Source organism: Gadus macrocephalus, chromosome 10 (assembly GCF_031168955.1).
Source record: "Gadus macrocephalus chromosome 10, ASM3116895v1".
Lineage (NCBI taxonomy): Eukaryota > Metazoa > Chordata > Actinopteri > Gadiformes > Gadidae > Gadus > Gadus macrocephalus.
The window spans coordinates 12,457,372-12,478,212 of NC_082391.1; the positions used below are offsets into that span (position 1 = coordinate 12,457,372).

The window sequence follows — 20,841 nt, forward strand, 5'->3', positions numbered from 1 at the left end:
CGTGACAACCGATTCCCCCGTCGCCGTGAACACCCTGCATCCTTTATTATCACCGTGACAACCGTGACAAACCACAAACATCATCACTCTCACCGTGACGACCGTCACACATCCCACACACATCAGCAGCCAGACATCCACATCACCATGGCAACAGACTCCAGCCTCCATCCCAAAATATCAGAATGAGGGAAGAGAAAGTGGTGGGGGGGAGACAGAGACAGACAGACAGAGAGAAAGAGGGACAGACAGAGAGACAGAGAGACAGAGAGAGAGAGAGAGAGAGAGAGAGAGAGAGAGAGAGAGAGAGAGAGAGAGAGAGAGAGAGAGAGAGATGGTGAGGAATGGGGAGGGGGAGAGAGAGAAAGTGAATGAGAGCGTTACTTCCATACATATATATATATATAAATATATATATATATATACGTATCCCTTCTTCTAGGACTAATGAGTTCTGACTCAGGGGGAAACCATGTGCCGGTAACCATGGTAACCTCGTTGACTCAGTCATATACTGACCACTTATTCAAGTGTTTAATGTAACTACTCTAATATAGCATTTAAATATATCGTTCTTTGTTTATGATGTGTGTGTGTGTGTGTGCGTGTGTGTGTGTGTGTGTGTGTGTGTGTGTGTGTGTGTGTGTGTGTGTGTGTGTGTGTGTGTGTGTGTGTGTGTGTGTGTCTGTGTTAGAAATTGTGTTTGTGTGTGTATGTGTGTGTGTGTGTGTGTGTGTGTGTGTGTGGGTGTTAGTATGTTAGTGTGGAGAGTGAGTGATAGAGTGTGTGTATGTGTGCGTGCGTGTGTGTGTGCGTGCGTGCGTGCGTGCGTGCGTGCGTGCGTGCGTGCGTGCGTGCGTGCGTACGTGCGTGTGCATGTGTTTTAGGTCAAACACGTTGAGATGCCACTTTAAAGACGTGCACTCCAGACTGAATGATCTTCCCCTCTCCTCCTCTGCAGCTCCACGATGTGCGGCTGTGATTCCCCGCTCAGCCCTTGGCTCCCGGGGCCCCCACCCCACGAGGGGTTAAACAGACTATAGTCGTCCTCTGGCTCTGATCTGCCCGGACGCGGTTCGTCCTCCCCGTGTGTACTCAGCGGTGTGTTTACTGCTGTAGGATGTCAGGGTTTGTGTTCCCTTCTGCTGCCAACCGGAGAGCAGAGATAAGGGGCGGGGCTCGGGCGGGGGGGGCGGCTTGAAGTCCCGCCGAAAGACGGAGGAAACAAAAGCAGAGGCTGTCAGCGCCTTCACTCAGCACGGCCGTCAGAGCACAGCGAGCTGTTCAGACAGACCCCTGCTCCTCCCTCCCTCCTCTTCCTCCCTCCTCCCTCTTCCTCCCTCCTCCTCCCTTGCTCCCTCCTAACTCCTCCCGCCTCTTCCTCCTCCTCCCTCCTCCTCCTCATCCTGCTCCCAGCACTCAGGAGGCAGACGTGTTTGGGCTGGAGGGTGCATTCTGACTTCTGCAGAGCAGGTAGGGGTTAGACAGTCCAGAGACAGGTCATTGTGGAGCAGGTAGGGGTTAGACAGTCCAGAGACAGGTCATTCAGGAGCAGGTAGGGGTTAGACAGTCCAGAGACAGGTCATTAAGGAGCAGGTAGGGGTTAGACAGCACAGAGATAGTTGGGTGCTAGTTAGATGCTAGTAGGCTGCTGCATTAGATACTTGCAGGCTGCTAGCAGGCTGTTAGCATGCTGCTAGCCGCTACAGCAGAAGCTTTGATTCGCCCGTAACAAATTTAAAAAATTTGTTCTGCTCACGTTCAGCCGGGTTAATTCCACCTCCATTACCACCAGCTTCTGCACACTCATGAAATACACAGCAATGTCAAAACGTACACATTAGTACCCAGAGATGTGAGAGTGTACTCATAAAGTAAAAAGTACACACAGATTTGAGAGTATACTGATAAAGTACACAGAGATTTGAGAGTGTAATGATAAAGTAGACACATATATGGGAGTGTCTGGGTCTACTCAGAATACTCAGACATGTTCAACTGTGTTCTGTACAGTACTGCGTGTAAGAGGCTGTTAACATGTGGTTCTGATAAAAGCGTCTGAACCTGAAGTCTATAGAGGAGAACCGGAGCGATGAGAGAGAGAGAGAGAGAGAGAGAGAGAGAGAGAGAGAGAGAGAGAGAGAGAGAGAGAGAGAGAGAGAGAGAGAGAGAGAGAGAGAGAGAGAGAGAGAGGTACTGGAACAAGAGCTTAGGAATGTGTCACAGAGACCTGAGGAAGAGGAGGTGAGGATGAAGGACATGGAGATCCAGACCATGACGACTGAGGAAGACTAGACCGAAGAGGACTAGACTGATGAAGGCTTGACTGATGAAGACTAGTCGCAGAAGACTAGACCGATGAAGACTAGACTGATGAATATTAGACTGATGAAGAAAAGAGTGGTGAAGACTGATTAAAACTAGACCGATGAAGATTAGACTGATGAAGACTAGACTGATGAAGACGAGACGGAAGAAGACTAGACTGCTAGAACTGCAGTTCAGTTCTACAGTACTACATTACCATTGCAGTATTAGGGAAGCTGACCTTTGTTAGGGGGTCGCGGGGGGGGAAGCTGACCCTTGTTATGGGGGGGGGGAAGCTGACCCTTGTTATGGGGGGGGGGAAGCTGACCCTTGTTATGGGGGGGGGGAAGCTGACCCTTGTTATGGGGGGGGGGGGGAAGCTGGTCTGTGTTATGGGGGGGCGGGGAAGCTGGTCTGTGTTATTGGGGGGGGTGGACGTAGCTGACCTTTGTTACGGGGGGTGCGGGGGAGGAGGCTTACCTGTGTTATGGGGGGGAGGGGCGGGGGAAGAAGCTGACCTGTGTTACGGGGGGGGGAAGCTGACCTGTGTTAGGGGGGGGGGAGGGGCGGGGGAGGAAGCGGACCTCTGTTACGGGGGGGGGGGAGGAAGCTGACCTGTGTTACGGGGGGGGGGAGGCTTACCTGTGTTGGGGGGGGGAGGAGGTAGCTGGTCTGAATCAACAGCAGCGCCACAGAGAAGCTATTGTGCTTTGTTCTCCGTCCCGCGGTCTGCGCACGGCGGCACGCTGGTGAACATTAACCCGCCCCGGGACTCTGGGGCCCCTCCCCTCCCCACCCCGGGACCCCTTGAGGGCGGCGATAGTGAGATCACCCTGCCAGCAGGCGCTCCTGTGCCGGGCGACACCAGCAGGGGACAGGCCCGACTTAAGGCCATGGAAACCTATGTAGGAGGACTGAGCCGCACCAGTCAAGACCAGTAGAAACCAGTAGATACCAGAGAGACCAGTAGAGACCAGTAGATACCAGCGGGACCAGTAGAGACCAGTATAAACCATCAGAGACCATCAGATACCAGTAGAAACCAGTAGATACCAGAGAGACCAGTAGAGACCAGTAGATACCAGCGGGACCAGTAGAGACCAGTATAAACCATCAGAGACCATCAGATACCAGTAGAGACCAGTAGAGACCAGAGAGACCAGTATATACCAGCGGGACCAGTAGAGACCAGTAGAAACCATCAGAGACCATTAGAGACCAGTAGAGACCAGTAGAGACCAGAGAGACCAGTAGAGACCATCAGAGATCAGTAGAGACCATCGGAGACCATCGGAGTCCAGTAGAGACCAGTAGAGACCGTAGGGACAAACAGAGACCAGTAGAGATCAGTAGAGACAGTAGAGAACAGAGATCCATTAGACCTACCGCTTGAAGGTAGGTTTGAATGGTAGATCTCGGGAGGTTGGCTACTTCAAAAGTAGATCTTGGGTCGAAAAAGGTTGGGCACCCCTGCATTAGAGAGACCAGGAGAGAGACCAGTAGAGACCAGCAGAGACCAGTAGAGACCGTAAGGACAAACAGAGACCAGTAGAGATCAGTAGAGACAGTAGAAAACAGAGATCCATTAGAGAGACCAGGAGAGAGACCAGTAGAGACCAGTAGAGACCAGAAAGACCAGAAAGACCAGTAGAGACCAGCAGAGCCCAGCTGTCAGGCTGAGCTCCATCACTCTACATCTGCAGCGGGTCGGGTGTCGGCTCTGACACCCAGCCGGAGTGTTAATGTGCAGCGTGACATCTGGGACAGACGGCGACCCGGCGGGTTCCTCCCGTCGTAACACGACTCCATCATGTCTCATCTGCCCCCGTCACTCTCCCTCACTCTCTCCCCCCACATCTCCATCTATCCCCGTCTCACTCTCTCCCCCCCACATCTCCATCTATCCCCGTCTCACTCTCTCCCACTCCCACATGTCTCTCCATCTATCCCCGTCTCACTCTCTCCCTCCCACATGTCTCTCCATCTATCCCCGTCTCACTCTCTCCCTCCCACATGTCTCTCCATCTATCCCGTCTCACTCTCTCTCCCCTCTATCTCTTGTGGCCAACCGACCCTAACGTGCTTCATCGATGAAGACGGTGTCTTCATGTTGACAGAGCCTGACCCCCCATGTCTCTGTGGGGGAACACCAACAGAAGGCTGGTCCAGACCTGTTCCTGGTCCACCACAGAAGGCTGGTCCAGACCAGTTCCTGGTCCTGTACTCAGACTGACCCCACCAGCCCTCACCAGTACCACCATTCATCTGTTGAAACACCATCGAGTGTAAAGGCTGCTCCTGCATATCAGGATCTCCTCAGGTTCCCCGGACGTCTCGACACCAACAAAGAGCTCTAATTAGAGCTTCCAGTCCTGGCATCTGGGGCAGGATTGGGTGTCAGGTCGGTCTCCACGCCCCTCGCTACGCCCAGACCGGCTGCAATAACAGGTCTTAAGGCTGGGTTTAATGTTGGATCAACTTAGGCCAGGATCCTAGATCCTCGACCAGGAGCAAGAGTCAAGACCACGTACCGGGTCTGTAACAAGGCCTAACCCTTCTGAAGTACACCCTGATGTGAAACAGCAAACGAAGAAGTGTTTCCCAGACGAGACCAGACAAGCTGTTGTGTGTCCAACATGGCTGCCAGGACATTCCAACAGATTAATATTGATCACGCTGTCCTGATGTATCAGGAGATAACGTCCTTCTGCAACGCCAGACGTCCTATTTCCTGCTGGAGACACTTCAGGAACTCTCCTTTAGATCAAACTGAACTAAGAGGGGGGAATACCTGGTTTGTGGTCTTGTGTTTTGAAGGAGAGTAATTCATATATCACCAGCCTCATGTATTGGCCTGAAACGTCACAACAACGGTTTTAGGGTCTACTTAATCCTGGGCTCCAGTTCATTCAGTTTTCCAAGAGAGAGAGAGAGAGAGAGAGAGAGAGAGAGAGAGAGAGAGAGAGAGAGAGAGAGAGAGAGAGAGAGAGAGAGAGAGAGAGAGAGAGAGAGGGAGAGAGAGAGAGAGAGAGAGAGGGAGAGAGAGAGAGAGAGGAGAGGGAGAGAGAGAGAGAGAGAGAGAGAGAGAGAGAGAGAGAGAGAGAGAGAGAGAGAGAGAGAGAGAGAGCCTGCACCAGGTCAGGGTTCACAGAGTGAGGTTAGATCTATGCATCTATATACTGTACTAGTATATCGCTCTCTATGTCGACCTAAAATGTCATCAGTTCAATGTTCTCCTAACGTCTGCATCTCCTCCCCACTCTGAAAGGAGGGGTAAACACCCACCCTGGTTCTAGCAAGAGGAACCGACCAGCACTACACTGCGGACCAGAGAGTGAGGTCTGGGTTCAGCAGAGTTCCAGTGCTCCAATAATGGCCATTAATATTTAATGAGGTCATCTCCAGACATGCAGACGGCTCTCAGCTGTGGAGGGTTAGGGCTCAGCGCTCAGAGCGGGGAGAGGGCACGGCGGAGCCTTTAGCCGTTATTAAACCTGCAGACGGGATTCATTTCCCTGAGAGGGGATACCCGCACTCTGGTTACCCCCCCCCCCCCCCCCGACAGCCACGCGGCCCAGCTGTCCGCTCCACTCCTCCACCCTCCTCCTACCACCTCCTCTTCTCCACCTCCGCCTCTTCCTCCACCCTCCTCCACCCAGCACCTCCTCCTCCACCCTTCTCATCCTCCTCCTTCCACCTCCTCCTCCTCTCCACCTTCACCCTTCTCCTCTCCTTTCCTCACTTCTCCTCATCCTCTCCCCTCTCCTTTCCTCCTCCTCTCCTCATCCTCACCCTCTCCTAAATGTCTCCACTCTCCTCTCCTTTCCTCTCCTCTCCATTCCTTTCCTCTCCTCATCCTCTTGCTTCTCCTCATCCTCTCTCCTCTCTCCTCTCCTCATCCTCTCTCCTCTCTCCTCTCTCCTCATCCTCTCTCAGTGTATCTGAGGTATCTAGGCCACGCCCTCCCATTGGTGTTACAGGATGTGAGAAGAGTAGAAGGAGTAGGAGGAGACACGTCTTTCTAGTCTATTAAAGATCTGCTTTAATTTTTGGAAACCCTGAATATTCAAAGTGTGTCGTTGGCTCCTGAGATCAACGGGTGAGAAGGAGACTTAGGGTGGAGCGAGGAGGAGATGACTGCTCCGTTCTAACAGAGCATTGATTTCATCTGAAGTCAATGAACCCATTTGGTTCACATAGAAGGATCTGCTCTGCCATAGAACGTCAGATGCTGTTTGATTATGCTTGAATCTAACTATAATTACCTGTAATAATGACACGTGTACTAGTCACCCGTTAATCTAACCATAACCTAATAACAGTAGGACAGTAAAGGTACCGTATAGTGGGCATTACTCGCAAAACACACTGTCTGACTCTAACAATCTGAACTAAAATGATATCCATGGTGCATTCATTAGTGTATCCTTTATGCTACGGCAGTATTTTCATCCTGAATGATTAATGTTTACACACACGTACACTTGTGCGTGTGCGTGTGCGCACGTGTGTGCGTGTGTGTACGCGTGTGTGTGTGTCAGCTGCTGCCCACTAGCAGCGGCCTGCTCGGTGTGCGTTGGTTCTGTGAATAGCGGGTGTGTTGGGTTACGCCGGCCTCGTATATCACTGCTCCGCTCTGTGAGGTGACATAATGTGGCTGGCAGGCCGCTGGCCGCTCTAACGGTTTCTGGGTCAGCCGCGCTTCCCACTGCTTTAATTGGCTTCCTGGAGAGGAACAGCGTCCGATACTCTGAGCGTCCTGATGGAGAGGACTCAGAGAACCGCAGAGGACTCAGAGCTCAGAGAACCTCAGAGGACTCAGAGAACCTCAGAGGACTCAGAGAACCTCAGAGGACTCAGAGAACCTCAGAGGACTCAGAGAACCTCAGAGACTCAGACCTGAGAGGACTCAGACCTCAGAGGACTCAGACCTCAGAGGACTCAGACCTTGAGAGGACTCAGACCTCAGAGGACTCAGACCTCAGAGGACTCAGACCTCAGAGGACTCAGACCTCAGAGGACTCAGACCTCAGAGGACTCAGACCTGAGAGGACTCAGACCTCAGAGGACTCAGACCTGAGAGGACTCAGACCTCAGAGGACTCAGACCTGAGAGGACTCAGACCTCAGAGGACTCAGACCTGAGAGGACTCAGACCTCAGAGGACTCAGACCTCAGAGGACTCAGACCTCAGAGGACTCAGACCTGAGAGGACTCAGACCTCAGAGGACTCAGACCTGAGAGGACTCAGACCTCACACACAGCCAAGAGACATTAACCCTCACGAGCCAAGAAGAGCAGAGGACTGAATTAACAACCCTCTGATCGACGATGACCTGATGAGAAGCACCTAACCCCAACCGGAGGTGGACAGTACTGATGAGAAGCACCTAACCCAAGCAGGAGGTGGACAGTAGATGATGAGAAGCTTCTAACCCTATTTTATAAATTGCCAGCCCAGTCTGACCTCCATGCTGACCAATCAGGGCCCAGGAGGAGATGTTGTCTCTCCATGTTGCAACCTGGGGGGGGGGGAGGTTCTAGACCTCTACACCTGTCACCTGTCAATCTCTGCAGCCGGCCTCTAGAGGGACCTGTAGCGCTGGCAACACATGCACGCACACAAACACACACACACAAACTCACACCTTTCGTGTTTTAGTGCTGTGTGTTGCTGAGGATGTAGTTCTTCATAGGTAGGATGTGGTTCTAGTGAGGTGTACCTGACAGGTATTTGTCCTGACAGGTGAAGCTGTCCGCAGGCTGCTAATTTAAGGTCATGTGATACCTGAGGACACTGCTGTGTTCAACGCTCTGACAGAATGTTCCTCAACTGGATACACAGGAGACACTATTAAAAACACTCTGCAGTACTGCAGTACTACAGCTCGTCCAGCAACCAACCCACATCGGTGGAAACACGTTGGATCTCGTTCTGACCCGCGGTGTTGACATTTCGCAGCTAGTGGTCTCTTCCTACACCTCAGCTTTATCAGACCACTTTTTGCTCACTTTCCAGGTGGTGGTATCCTGCCCCTGCGACGATCAGCAAGCTACTTTCAGCTGTCGCCGCATTACACCTGCAACCATTACAGCTATGGAAGATAAGTTATCTGGTTCACTTGCACCTCTCTGTAACTATAGTGGTTCTGTGGAGTGCCTTACTGATGACCTCAACATTGCCTTGTCTGTTGCCATTGATTCAGTTGCTCCGTACGTAACTAAAAAACGAACATTGAAAAAACCAGCTCCTTGGTTTAATGCAGAAACTCGCATTTTGAAGCGAAATTGCAGGATCCTTGAACGCAAATGGCGCTCAACTAAACTTGAGGTCTTTCATCTTGCATGGCATAATAGTCTGATCACCTATAAGGGTGCGCTGACTATCGCCAGGAACGCCTACTTTTCTAGTATCATTAATTTGAATAGAAATAATCCTAAGTTTCTTTTTGACACGGTGAGGAGTCTCACTCAGAAACAGAATCAGACCGTAGGCTCCTCGATCTCGGCAGGTGAATTCATGGATTTCTTTGAGAATAAGATTCAATCAATTAGAGAGGAAATTGATGCTTACCGGGCGGCTAATCCTACACATCCTGTGGGGCAGGATGGGGTTCTGCCAAGTAGGATGGTGAACTCTGACGCAACTCTTTTGGAGTTTAAGGCGATTTCCTTGGTGGAACTTGAAAGGGTGATAAAGGCCTCAAAGCCAACAACTTGTATGTTGGATCCGCTCCCTTCTAGGGTTCTTAAGGAACTTTTTCCAACGGTGGGGCCTGTTATCCTCTTGCTTATGAATCTTTCGTTTTCAACAGGAATTGTTCCTTCCAATTTCAAGGCTGCGGTGTTAAAACCGCTGCTCAAAAAGCCTGGCCTAGATCCTGAATTAGTCAGGAACTATCGGCCTATATCGAATCTGCCCTTCTTGTCTAAGGTACAGGAAAGGATTGTAGCAAAGCAAATTGTTGATTATTTGACGAGGAATAATCACTTCGAACCTTTCCAGTCGCGGTTCAGGAATTTCCACTCAACTGAAACTGCTATTACAAGAGTTGTAAATGACATCCTTCTTGCTTTGGATAAAAACACAAGCACAATGCTTGTGATGTTGGATCTGAGCGCTGCGTTTGATACGATTGACCATAGCACTCTTCTTCACCGTCTTGAACACTATGTTGGTTTCGGGGGTACGGCTCTTGGTTGGCTTGAATCGTACCTCACAGATAGAACCCAATTTGTGCTTCATGAGGGTGCAGAATCGAAGCATTGTAAATTGCGCTTTGGCATACCACAAGGGTCGGTTCTTGGTCCATTGCTTTTTGCAATTTATATGCTTCCCCTCGGTGACGTTATCCGCGGCTTCGGAATTAGTTTCCATTGCTATGCGGATGACACCCAGCTCTACATTCCTGTAGATTCCGGGGATTCTGCCCAGATTCAAAAGGTTGAGTCCTGTTTGGCTGCTGTGAAGGGCTGGATGTCACAAAACTTCCTACAGCTTAATACTGGGAAGACAGAGCTGATGATTATCGGCTCGAAGCGGGACCGGGAAAAGTTTGAGGATGTCTCTCTGTGGTTGGATGGCTTCGCCATCCCACAGAGTGCATCCGTCAGAAATCTTGGTGTCTTGTTTGACCCTCAACTATGCTTTGATCAGCATATAAGAAGTATAACTAGAATTGCCTTTTTCCATTTGAGAAACATTGCAAGAATCAGATCAATGTTATCTGTAGTGGATGCAGAGACACTGATTCATGCGTTTGTCTCGTCAAGACTGGACTATTGCAATGCACTGTTCTCGGGATTACCGAACTCTACTACAAAGAGTCTACAGCTGGTACACAATGCGGCAGCTAGATTGCTGACCAGAACGAGAAAGTTTGTTCATATTACACCTATTCTCGCCTCTTTACATTGGCTACCAATAACTTTCAGATCAGACTTTAAGGTGCTATTGCTAACCTATAAAGCCTTAAATGGACTATCTCCATTGTACCTGAAGGACCTGATTATTCCTTATAGTCCTTCTCGGTCTCTCCGGTCTTCGGGAGCCGGCCTTCTTTCATTGCCGAAGGTTAAAAAGAAATCGGCTGGACAGAGAGCATTTGCCTATCGAGCCCCCTTTTTATGGAATAGGCTGCCATCAGCGATCAGGGAAGCTGACTCTGTGGAGCTATTCAAAGGGAAGCTCAAAACGCACCTCTACAATCTTGCATTTGGAGTGTGAAAACAACAGATGCGTAGTGAAGACTACTCTGTTTGCTTGTGCTTTTCTTATTACATTATACATTCCCACTATGTACTTTTCCGTTCTAATTCACTATTCTGTCAGTTGTAGCGTGCTGCGGGTGCTGGACTGGATGCCTGGACTCTCCTCATGGATAACCGGCCAGAACCCCATCACCATTTTAATATGATGTACATGTATTTACCTGTATGCCATTTGTGGCACCCATTGCACTCCTGACCATCCCTGGAAGAAGGGATCCCCTACACTGCGTTTCTTCTCAAGATTTCTTCCTTGCTGATTCAAGGGAGTTTTTTCTTGCCCGTGTGGGGGCATGGGTAAAGGGGGGTGTCACAAATATTTGGCCTGTTAAGCCCTTTGAGACTGTAATGGTGATTAAGGGCTATACAAATAAAATTGAATTGAATTGAATTGAATTATAGTACTCTGTAGCAGAGTAATACTGTAGTATTAATGGCACAGTTGTACTGCAGTACTGTATCAAGTCATACTGTAGACTGCAGTGCTAAATAACTGTAGTTCATAGAAGGGTTTTACCAAGAGGCAGTACATTTACTATCTTCAAAGAAAGAACAACTTTGAATATAACATACAGATGTATAACATAATGAAACGTAGATCTATAACATAATGAACCAAAGATATATACATTATGAAACATAGCTTTATAACGTAATGAAACAAAGATATATACATTATGAAACACAGATCTATAACATAATGAACCAAAGATAGATACATTATGAAACCTAGATCTATAGCATAATGAAACAAATATATATACATAATGAAACACAGATCTATAACATAATGAAACAAAGGTATGTGTTCCTATGTTTTCTTCCTCTGCCATTCATAATGCTGGAAATAGTCAGAGGGCTCTGATTGGATAACGGGCTAGAGGGGCAGGGCTTGCAGTAGCCTCAGGCTGTACTTATGGGAGAGTGAAGCTCTTTCTGGATTCAAAGCCATGTTTATCCAGGATGTGGTTTCTCTTCAGCCACAAGTTACACCAGAGTCAGCAGCAGCTGCTGGTTCAACCCCAGAGCAGAGAAGGTTTCATGCCTGGCTCATGGGTACTACTGGTTTTAAACAGTCCACCTGAGTCTAGGAGAGACCAAAAGTGGCTATGAGAGACCAGCAGAGACCTGTAGAGAACAGCAAATACCAGAAAGACCAATAGAAACCAGTGGAAACCAGTAGAGACTAGGAGAGACAGGTCGACCATGAGACACCAGCTCCCTCTGAATACTCCTACTCCTACTGCTGCCGCTCCTCCTGTCCTGAACTTCTCGCTAACTCCTCCTCCTCCTCCACCTCCTCCTCCTCCTCCTCCACCTCCTCCTCCTCCACCTCCTTCTCCTGCCCCTCCTATTCCTCCTGCTTCTCCTCGTCCTCTCCATGATTGAGTCATTCAGCAGATTATTTTATCCAATGCCACTTAGAGGGATAATATACAGCAGGTAGGGGTTCAGAGACAGGTCATTAATGGGCAGGTAGGGGTTGGACACTACAGAGACAGGTCCTTAAGGAGATGGTAGGGGCTACACTGTCAGAGAACATGATCTTTCTTATCTCTTAACCTCAAATGTCAGCTGGGCCCTTTCTACTCGCATTGAGACAGGACGGAAGCTCCTGAGCCTGGAGGTGAAATAAAACATGTCTCCTTTCTTCTGGCCTTGTAGTTCGTCAACAGAGAGATCTTCATCCCCTGTGACTGATCGGATGTGGCCAGGCGAGCGTTTGCTGTTGTGCTGCCAACTACTCTGATTAACTGCATATTTCTGCCTTCATCTTCAAACCCATCAATCACCCCCTGAGCCTCCTCAGCTGAAGGCTGAGACATCTCAACCCCTGAGCCTCCTCAGCTGAAGGCTGAGACATCTCAACCCCTGAGCCTCCTCAGCAGAGGGACGGAGACATCTCAACCCCTGAGCCTTCTCAGCTGAGGAGGGTTAGCAGCAGGACCAGAGACTCCAGGCCTGGCGTGGAACCATGGCTGAGCTGTATGTCAGATCATTAAAACACGTCTTGCTATATTTAACCAGACTCAGTATGCTGTCCTCCTCCAGGGAGACCAGCCCCTCCACGCCCACAATAAACACAAACACGTGGTCGACAACGGAGCAAACCCAAACCAGGGCCAGGTCTATGTGAGCAACGTGCTAACGTTTGGAGCCTCATGCTAACAGCTAGATCCTTCGATGAGTGGAGCTGAGATCGGACCTTGTAGGGGAAAGAGAGGCTGGGAGAGTTTGATCTGGAGGGGTCTCTCTCTCTCTCTCTCTCTCTCTCTCTCTCTCTCTCTCTCTCTCTCTCTCTCTCTCTCTCTCTCTCTCTCTCTCTCTCTCTCTCTCTCTCTCTCTCCCTCCTGTGTGGTCTGCTGTGCTCTGTAATGTGGTGTGCTACTCTAACCCACCCTATTTAAACTATGTACACAGCTCCAGGACCCATTGACACTGAGCACTGCAGCCTGTCCACCGCGTGCCAACAGTGAAGAGCTCCTCTCCCCCCCCCCCCCCCCCCCCCTCAGCGGCCGAGACCACCAGGGGGGGGGCAATACCCCTTGTTTTTTAATACAAGACATGCCGGCTCATAGAGTTCTACTACTAGTAGTATGAGTGTAGTACTAGTGTTAGTACTTAGTGAGTTAGTGTACTCCTGTCTTGAAGTACCTCTGTGGAGGCCAAGAGTAAAATCCATACCCAGCATCTCCTCCATCACTCAGAGGAGGTGGGGGTTCAGAAACAACTCCCACACTCAGGTCAAACCCCACCTCCACCACCTACACCCCCACCTCCTGACTCCTCCCCCCAGGTCAGACACCACCTACACCACCTCCACCACCACCTTCTGACTTCTCCCCCCAGGTCAAACCCCACCCTGGGAGTACTGCATGTCCAGCTGCTAGAGACATCCCATAATATGTTCTGAGAGGAAGCAACAGCACACACACGCACACGAGCACGCACACACGCGCGCACACACACCTTGAAGCAATAAACGACTTGATTGCCTAATGACCAGCCCGATACACAAATCACTTATAATGTTTCGTTCTTCTCCCCCCACCTGACCCTAGGCCGGGGGGGTTGTTCTCAGGAGGTTCTCTACCTCACCAACAGAACGTCAGGAGGTTCTCTACCTCACCAACAGAACGTCAGGAGATTCTCCACCAACAGAACGTCAGGAGGTTCTCTACCTCACCAACAGAACGCCAGGAGGTTCCCCACTATCAGAACATCAGGATGTTCCCCCCCCACTAACAGAACGTCAGGAGGTTCTCTACCAACAGAACGTCAGGAGGTTCTCTCCCTCACTAGCAAAACTCAAAGCCTGCTGAGGGGTTCAGATCAGCGGTGGGACGCGCGGCCCGCGGCCCGGGGCGCGTCCCCGCTATGAATAGAGTTTTTCTATAAACACAGGGGAGACTCCCCGGGGGCGGGGGGCTCCGATGGGTCCCCTAAGCACACACGGCTAACTCGCTTTGAAGGTAAAGGATAATTTCCACTTCCTCGGCCGGATAATGCCCTGAACCGACGGAATGAAGCGAACTCTTTCAGGGAGCTGAAAACCGAACCAAGATGTTCTCCTAATGTGGAGGTCTCTTTCAGGAGAACTTTGAAACTTCCTCGACGCGTTGGACTCACCGTTGGCTTCCTTGACGCTAGCTTGGAGGAACTTGGAGCTGAGGTCCGCGTCGACTGCTGATCCACAGTTTGGGAGCAGCAACGCGAGCAGCAGGAAGAGCAGGAGGTTCATTTGGAGTCAGATGGTCTCTGGTCCGGGAGATGATCAGATGTTCTGCAGGGCGTGGAGGGGACGCAGCCGGTCGGGTTCCGGACACATCTGGAGCAGACATATGTGGGGGACAATGACCCGCATAATCCAGTCGACGGTCGCAGCAGACCTCCGGGTAGAGACGGGAGAAGTGAGGGTCGGTAGTTCCAGTCTCGTAGGCCTATCTCTCTAAACTCAAGCTCCTCGCTGCTCCCGTGGCGCACCTGTCTGCTGCGTAAAGTTGTGTTAAAGTTGAGGAAACTTTACGCGCTGTTCACTGTGTTGAAGCACAGATTTGGGAACACTGGGAACACATACTGCACACACGGCAGAAACGAAACTCAACGCGGTGAAGTGAACATCCTCCCGTCTCCAGATCCAGACCGAAAGCTCTAGACCTCCCAGTAATCCAGTAGAATGCGGAGAGAGAGCACTGGGAACACTGGGAACCCCGCCTCTGCTATCAGAAGATGCAGTCTGAGATAAGCTGTCGCTGGTTGGTGGAGCTGCTGCCGACTGAGCGGACAACAGGTGCGGTCCAGCGCGAGCCCGCCTCCCGAGGACACACCCTGGGCCCTGCCGTGGGTGTGGGCGGGTCCCTTGGTGCGGGGGGGGGGGGGGGGGGGGGTGGGGTGGGGGGGGGGGGGTGGGGCGGGTCCCTGGGCGCCACGCCGATAACATGGAGCAGGAACATGTTGATAACATGGTCCAAGAGCAGAAGTCAACAGAAACGTTCACATTGTATTTCAGAGATCTATTGCCCTTTTCTTTATGAAAATGGCAAAGGCCTACAGAATCCGTATTGAATTATATAATAGAAAAGTCTGAAGGCAGAAGTCATGAAGCAACACTTTAATCAGTTTAATTATGTTATGCATGGTTTTATCCATCCCATTGAGTTTATTTCGATCAATGTGAAATGAGCTGTAGTGATTTGACAAATTCATGTTCTTTGATTTACTTTATAGATTTCTGGGTGAGTCTGTGGACATCGGGAGCTTCTGAACATCTGGACTTCATTCTGATCCATTCGTTGTGCGTTGTGTGTGTAGACTGTGTGTTAGTAAAGTGTAATAACTGTAATTGATTGAAGTTGATCCTCTCTCTTCCGGTGTTCCAGTCTCCTGAAACTGAAGTTGTGGTCATCATCACTCTTACATTTCTTACAAAGCTTTCCTACATTTCCGCGTTGTGTTACGGCCTAGAACACAAACGGGCGTTGTGCATATGCTGGAAAACTAAAGAGTTTTTAACGCTACCTGTTCATGGGCTTGGCTAGCGCTAGCTTCAAAAGGGCTTTGGAATGAATGCTAAATAGGCTCAGGGTTAGCTAACCCGCATACAACCTAAAACAATGGCAAGTGGTCACATGTGGGAGCTGTCCCGGAGCCCCTGACCCGACCTGCTCCTCCTGGCAGGGGGGGGGACCCCACCACCGCGGGGGTTTGGATGTGAGTCCTGATGTTTTGTATGAATGTGTGAATCAATAGGTGAATGTGAGCCGATACTGGTCCAGCCCCACAGGTAGAGAAAGGGCTTGAACTTTGCATTCCACCCGCCACGTACATAATTCGTCAATTCATCCGTTCATGCTGTCATCTTTGAATGAATCACCTAATTAGTTCATCCCTCCATCCAAGTAGGATGACCTCACAGCCTGCGGAGCGCTGCCTCCCACAAGGCCACAGGCTAGTCTGGGAGGAAACGCTGAAAGTTTCCTCAATTTGTCAAATCAAACGGTGCCGCTCACTCCCCCCGCTCCTCATTTCCTCCTGCCATGCTTCATCTGGGACCCTCCCTCACTCCTCCCCCTACCTCCCCCCTCCTTGGACATATTGAAGTCGTCAGGAGCCGTGATTCAACGCTAAAGAAATGTCTTTAACCCTCCCAGGACCGGACCCCCAAGACCAATCCCCCCAGGACCCCCAAGACAAGACCCCAGGAAGTGATGACCAGCTGATGGTCCTACGAGGTGTCAGGACTCGATACCGGTGTGTGTGTGTGTGTGTGTGTGTGTGTGTGTGTGTGTGTGTGTGTGTGTGTGTGTGTGCGTGTGTGTGTGTGTGTGTGTGTGTGTGTGTGTGTGTGTGTGTCCGTGTGTGTGTGTGTGTGTGTGTCCGTGTGTGTGTGTTTGAGAAGGTGGAGAATATCACATTCCACGGCTGCACCCTAAACACATGTCCGCGCCTTATCTCTCTCTCTCTCTCTCTCTCTCTCTCTCTCTCTCTCTCTCTCTCTCTCTCTCTCTCTCTCTCTCTCTCTCTCTCTCTCTCTCTCTCTCTCTCTCTCTCTCTCTCTCTCTCTCTCAGGGGGGAGAGAGGAGGAGAAGAGGGGAGAGAGGTTGGGGAGGAGAGGGTTAGGGGGGTAACCCAGCTCCACAGTCTCCTGTGTTATAGCAGACCTGGTGGGCGGAGCCAGCTCAGAGCCTGGGCCGGAAACCACAAACTGAAAGGGGCGGAGCTAGGCCCTATTTCCTGTTTTACAGTGAAGCTGCAGGAAGGACATTTGAAACCTTGATGAGTTAACCACTGGCCAGGTTAGCAGTCGCTGTGAGCCAATGACATGCTTACGGATCCCTCCTCCAGCAACACGATTGGTCCAATTAAATATCAGGCTAAATAAATGGAAACAGCTGTTCATTCACATTGACATTTAGGGCATTTAGCAGATGCTTTTATCCAAAGCGACTTACAATTTACCTTTGTAATAAGAAGTGAAACAATATATCGCTGTCTGTATAGTACAGATGTTCATAGAACTAAGTGCAAGTACTAACAATCCCTAGGCTTACCCATGCCCCGTATTCAGCAGTGATAGCAGCTACCGCAGATGCTACACAATTCAGTACTATGAATAAGTACAACGTACATTAAGTGCATACAATAAGTGCGTACAATAAGTGCCAGGACGTACAACATACAATGGTGGGCGGAAGGGACTGGATGGCTGTGGAGGTTTTAGGTGAACTCTGAACAGGTGAGGTTTGAATCTATTGAGCGACTCTACGATCCTGACATCGGCAGGGAGCTCCTGACGTCTGCCAGACATTCAGATATGCATGTTGCAATCAGTTCACCAGATCTGAGCTGGTCGGCCGTCAGACTTTGGACATGAAGTGTGATTGGTGGATGACAGTGTGGAGATGGCGTGGGTGGGGCTCGGTGTGTATGGATCAATGTAATATATTGTCGTAAAGACTACATCATAATTCCTTCACTGTTTACTCCTGCATATTAAAGACTGTGATTACTAAGCTTCTGTTGAAGCCCTCAGGGTGTTTATGTTGCCCCCTGGTGGTGGGGTAACATGCTGCCCCATGCAGCTACAGCTGCAGGTCTGAGGGCCAGGTCCAAAGCTAGGTCTCAGGACCAGGTCCAGGACCAGGTCTCTGGTCTCTCTCTGGTCTCTGGTCTCTCTCTGGTCTCTGGTCTCCCTCTGGTCTCTGGTCTCCCTCTGGTCTCTGGTCTCTCTCTGGTCTCTGGTCTCTCTCTGGTCTCTGGTCTGGTCTCTGGTCTCTCTCTGGTCTCTGGTCTCAGATCTCTCTCTGGTCTCTCTCTTGCCTCTGGTCTCTGGTTATGGAAATTATGTCTATAATATAGATGTCTATAATATGGAGCTATTATATACATTATGGTAGATATACTACACTATAGATAATGTATATTATATAGTGTGTGTACTAGGTAATTTGTCTATAATAGATAATGTATATTATCTATTATGCTATTATTACAGGAGCCTATGTCATTCCACAGCTTTTGATCTGGCCATTACATTACTATTCATCTTGACACAATGAGGACATAAGGAGTCCTTCTCTATCTCCTCTCCACAAGATCCATCATCCGTCCTGGTAAGAGGCGCGGGACTGAGTGTAGCGCTGTTTACAGTCCATCCTCACGCAGTTCATCCAGTCACGTGGACCGCCGCCTCGCTGCTCTGACGTCACGGCGGAGCGTGCCTCGTCCGGAGCGCGTGTGTGTGCTGCTGATGAGAGTGATGCATGTGCAGCATGCTACTGCGCATGTTGCATGACAGGTACACACCAGCATCCATCTTGGGCTTCGCGAGCGAAAGCGAAAGGGAGCCGCGGGAAACCCAGACAGCCGCCATAGAAACCCCCCATCGCGACCACCCAGGGTCAGAGAGACCACCTCGAGACCCCGGGATGTGACTGCAGCCCCTCTGGACCACCGCCCGATGGATAGCCTCGTGCCGCGGCGGGTCAGGAGCGCTCTGTGAACCGTTCAGCTCCATCCGTTCACTCCGACACGAACCGAAGAACGAAACCCAACACGGTGAGCCCTGCTGCGTTATCATCACATTATACACGTTATGTTCACAAGGTGCGTCGACGTGAACCGGGTCGGGGATGACGCGTCTGGTTGTCGCCTCTCCCGCACGGTGACCTCCTCTGCTCCGCACCCCTCCTCCTCCGGCTTTCCTCTTCTTCTCCTCCTCTTCTCTTCCTCCTCTACTCAACCCTCCTCCTGCTCTCCTCCTCTTCTCCTCCTCTCCTTATTCTCCGCTCCACCTCTAAGCTGGCCACTTTCACTTCTCGCAGTCTCGTGTGAACTTAGCTACAGGTTGTGTGTGCGTGTACGTGAGTGTGTGCGTGTGTGGTGTGTGTGTGTGTGTGTGTGTGTGTGTGTGTGTGTGTGTGTGTGTGTGTGTGTGTGTGTGTGTGTGTGTGTGTGTGTGTGTGTGTGTGTGTGTGTGTAGGGGGGGGCGCTGCGTGTTTGTGTGTGTGTCGGGTCTATCAATCATAGAGCTGTGATGTAAGGTGATGGCCTTCATGTTTGGAGAGCAATGCATCATGGCGGCTCAGCAGGTCTGAGCAGGAGAAAGTGAGTGTGTAGCTTTATGTAGCATTGTAGTGCTATAATACGGCAGTACTAACATAGTAATGTAGTACTACGATAGTACTATAGTACTATCATTGAACTGTAGTACTAACACGTATTATAAGTTAACAAGATAATACTTTATTGAGTCCGGACATCTGAATAAACAGCAGAAAGTACAGTACTTAGAAAAAACACAAAACAACTACCCGGAATATACGGAAAATATTCAGAAAATACACAGAAATTTACAGCAACTATACAGAAAGTACTGCTTGTATAGCGTAGCATAGTGTTTACTATGTAATATAGTGTATCATAGTGTGTACTATGTGGTAAAGCCGTAGCATTACGTTTGCATCATTATATAATATTGTGTGTTCCTATTGGTGATATATATAATGACCAATAGGCCCCCTGGACGTAGTAGAGGGAAACATATTGTTTTAATGGTTCAGCCTGGAGATAGAGGAGAGAGAGAGAGAGAGAGAGAGAGAGAGAGAGAGAGGAGAGAGAGAGAGAGAGAGAGAGAGAGAGAGAGAGGGAGAGAGAGGGAGGGAGGGAGGGAGGGAGAGAGAGAGAGAGAGAGAGAGAGAGAGAGAGAGAGAGAGAGAGAGAGAGGAGAGAGCGAGAGAGAGAGAGAGAGAGAGAGAGAGAGAGTATTCCTGACTCCAGGTTTAGCCAGGAGATGACAGATTACTCACTGCATTGAGAGTCTCTTAGCCCGTGTTAAAGTCTGCTGTCTGGACTGAATCACGTCGGTTGTATTGTTGCTATTGGGAGTGATGGGTTGAAGGAAGCAGACCGGAGTGGGCAGAGTATGAACGAGTCCCAGAGCCATGATTCATTGGGTTAAGTGGAGTTTGTAGTCCCCACAGAGCATCAGGGGACAAGAGCTTCATGCTACTGGATTCTAGCATGTTGCTAGCTTCACTCTGATGTCCGAGGAGAGACATAACATCAGGGCCTACAGGTTATAACACAACATAACATCAGGTAGACATAACATCACAACCTACAACATCACATCACAACCTACAGATTGAACTACAACATAACACCTCAACCGACTCAACTGGTTATAATTCATCCACCATCTTTAAAGAGCAGCACAGTAACCATGGCAACAGATTATGGTTCTGCACCAGTGACCCCCCAGGGTACCCTGGTTTAGCATAGAGCCGCTCCCCTGTGCACCATAGTGACCAGCAGGGCACTGGGAACACCTCCCGTGTTCACCAGCATGACGTGTTCACCAGCACTTGGAACACCAGTAACACACACTGAAAATGGGACCGTTTTTTACATTCTGGGCTGCTCAATTGGTGGTGGCTAGCGATAGCTACAAAGCATTCACTAACACCTCCTGCTTGGTTAGCGGTAGCATCTTAGCCTGTCCTTCCCTTACTGCTGGCTCACAATATCTTTTTAGCTATCTCCTCTCAACGCATTTCACTGGAAGTCCCGCCCTCCCTCTCTCCTCTAAACCCATCTAGCTGAGAGTCCCACCCTCTCTCCTCTAAACCCATCTAGCTGAGAGTCCCACCCTCTCTCCTCTAAACCCATCTAGCTGAGAGTCCCACCCCTCTCTCCTCTAAACCCATCTAGCTGAGAGTCCCCACCCTCTCTCCTCTAAACCCATCTAGCTGAGAGTCCCTCCCTC

General features: G+C 50.1%; 2 protein-coding genes across 2 annotated transcripts in view; both read right to left on the minus strand.

Annotated features, from left to right (window-relative positions):
• The window catches only part of pdgfc (platelet derived growth factor c), a 12,448-nt gene extending 11,960 nt beyond the window's left edge, over positions 1 to 488 (minus strand). The window contains 1 exon segment of the mRNA XM_060063729.1: positions 460 to 488. Coding sequence (XP_059919712.1) covers positions 460 to 488 — 29 coding nt within the window.
• ppid (peptidylprolyl isomerase D) overlaps positions 1 to 20,841 on the minus strand; it is a 314,679-nt gene that overhangs the window by 137,845 nt on the left and 155,993 nt on the right. The gene's annotated exons all lie outside the window — the stretch shown is intronic.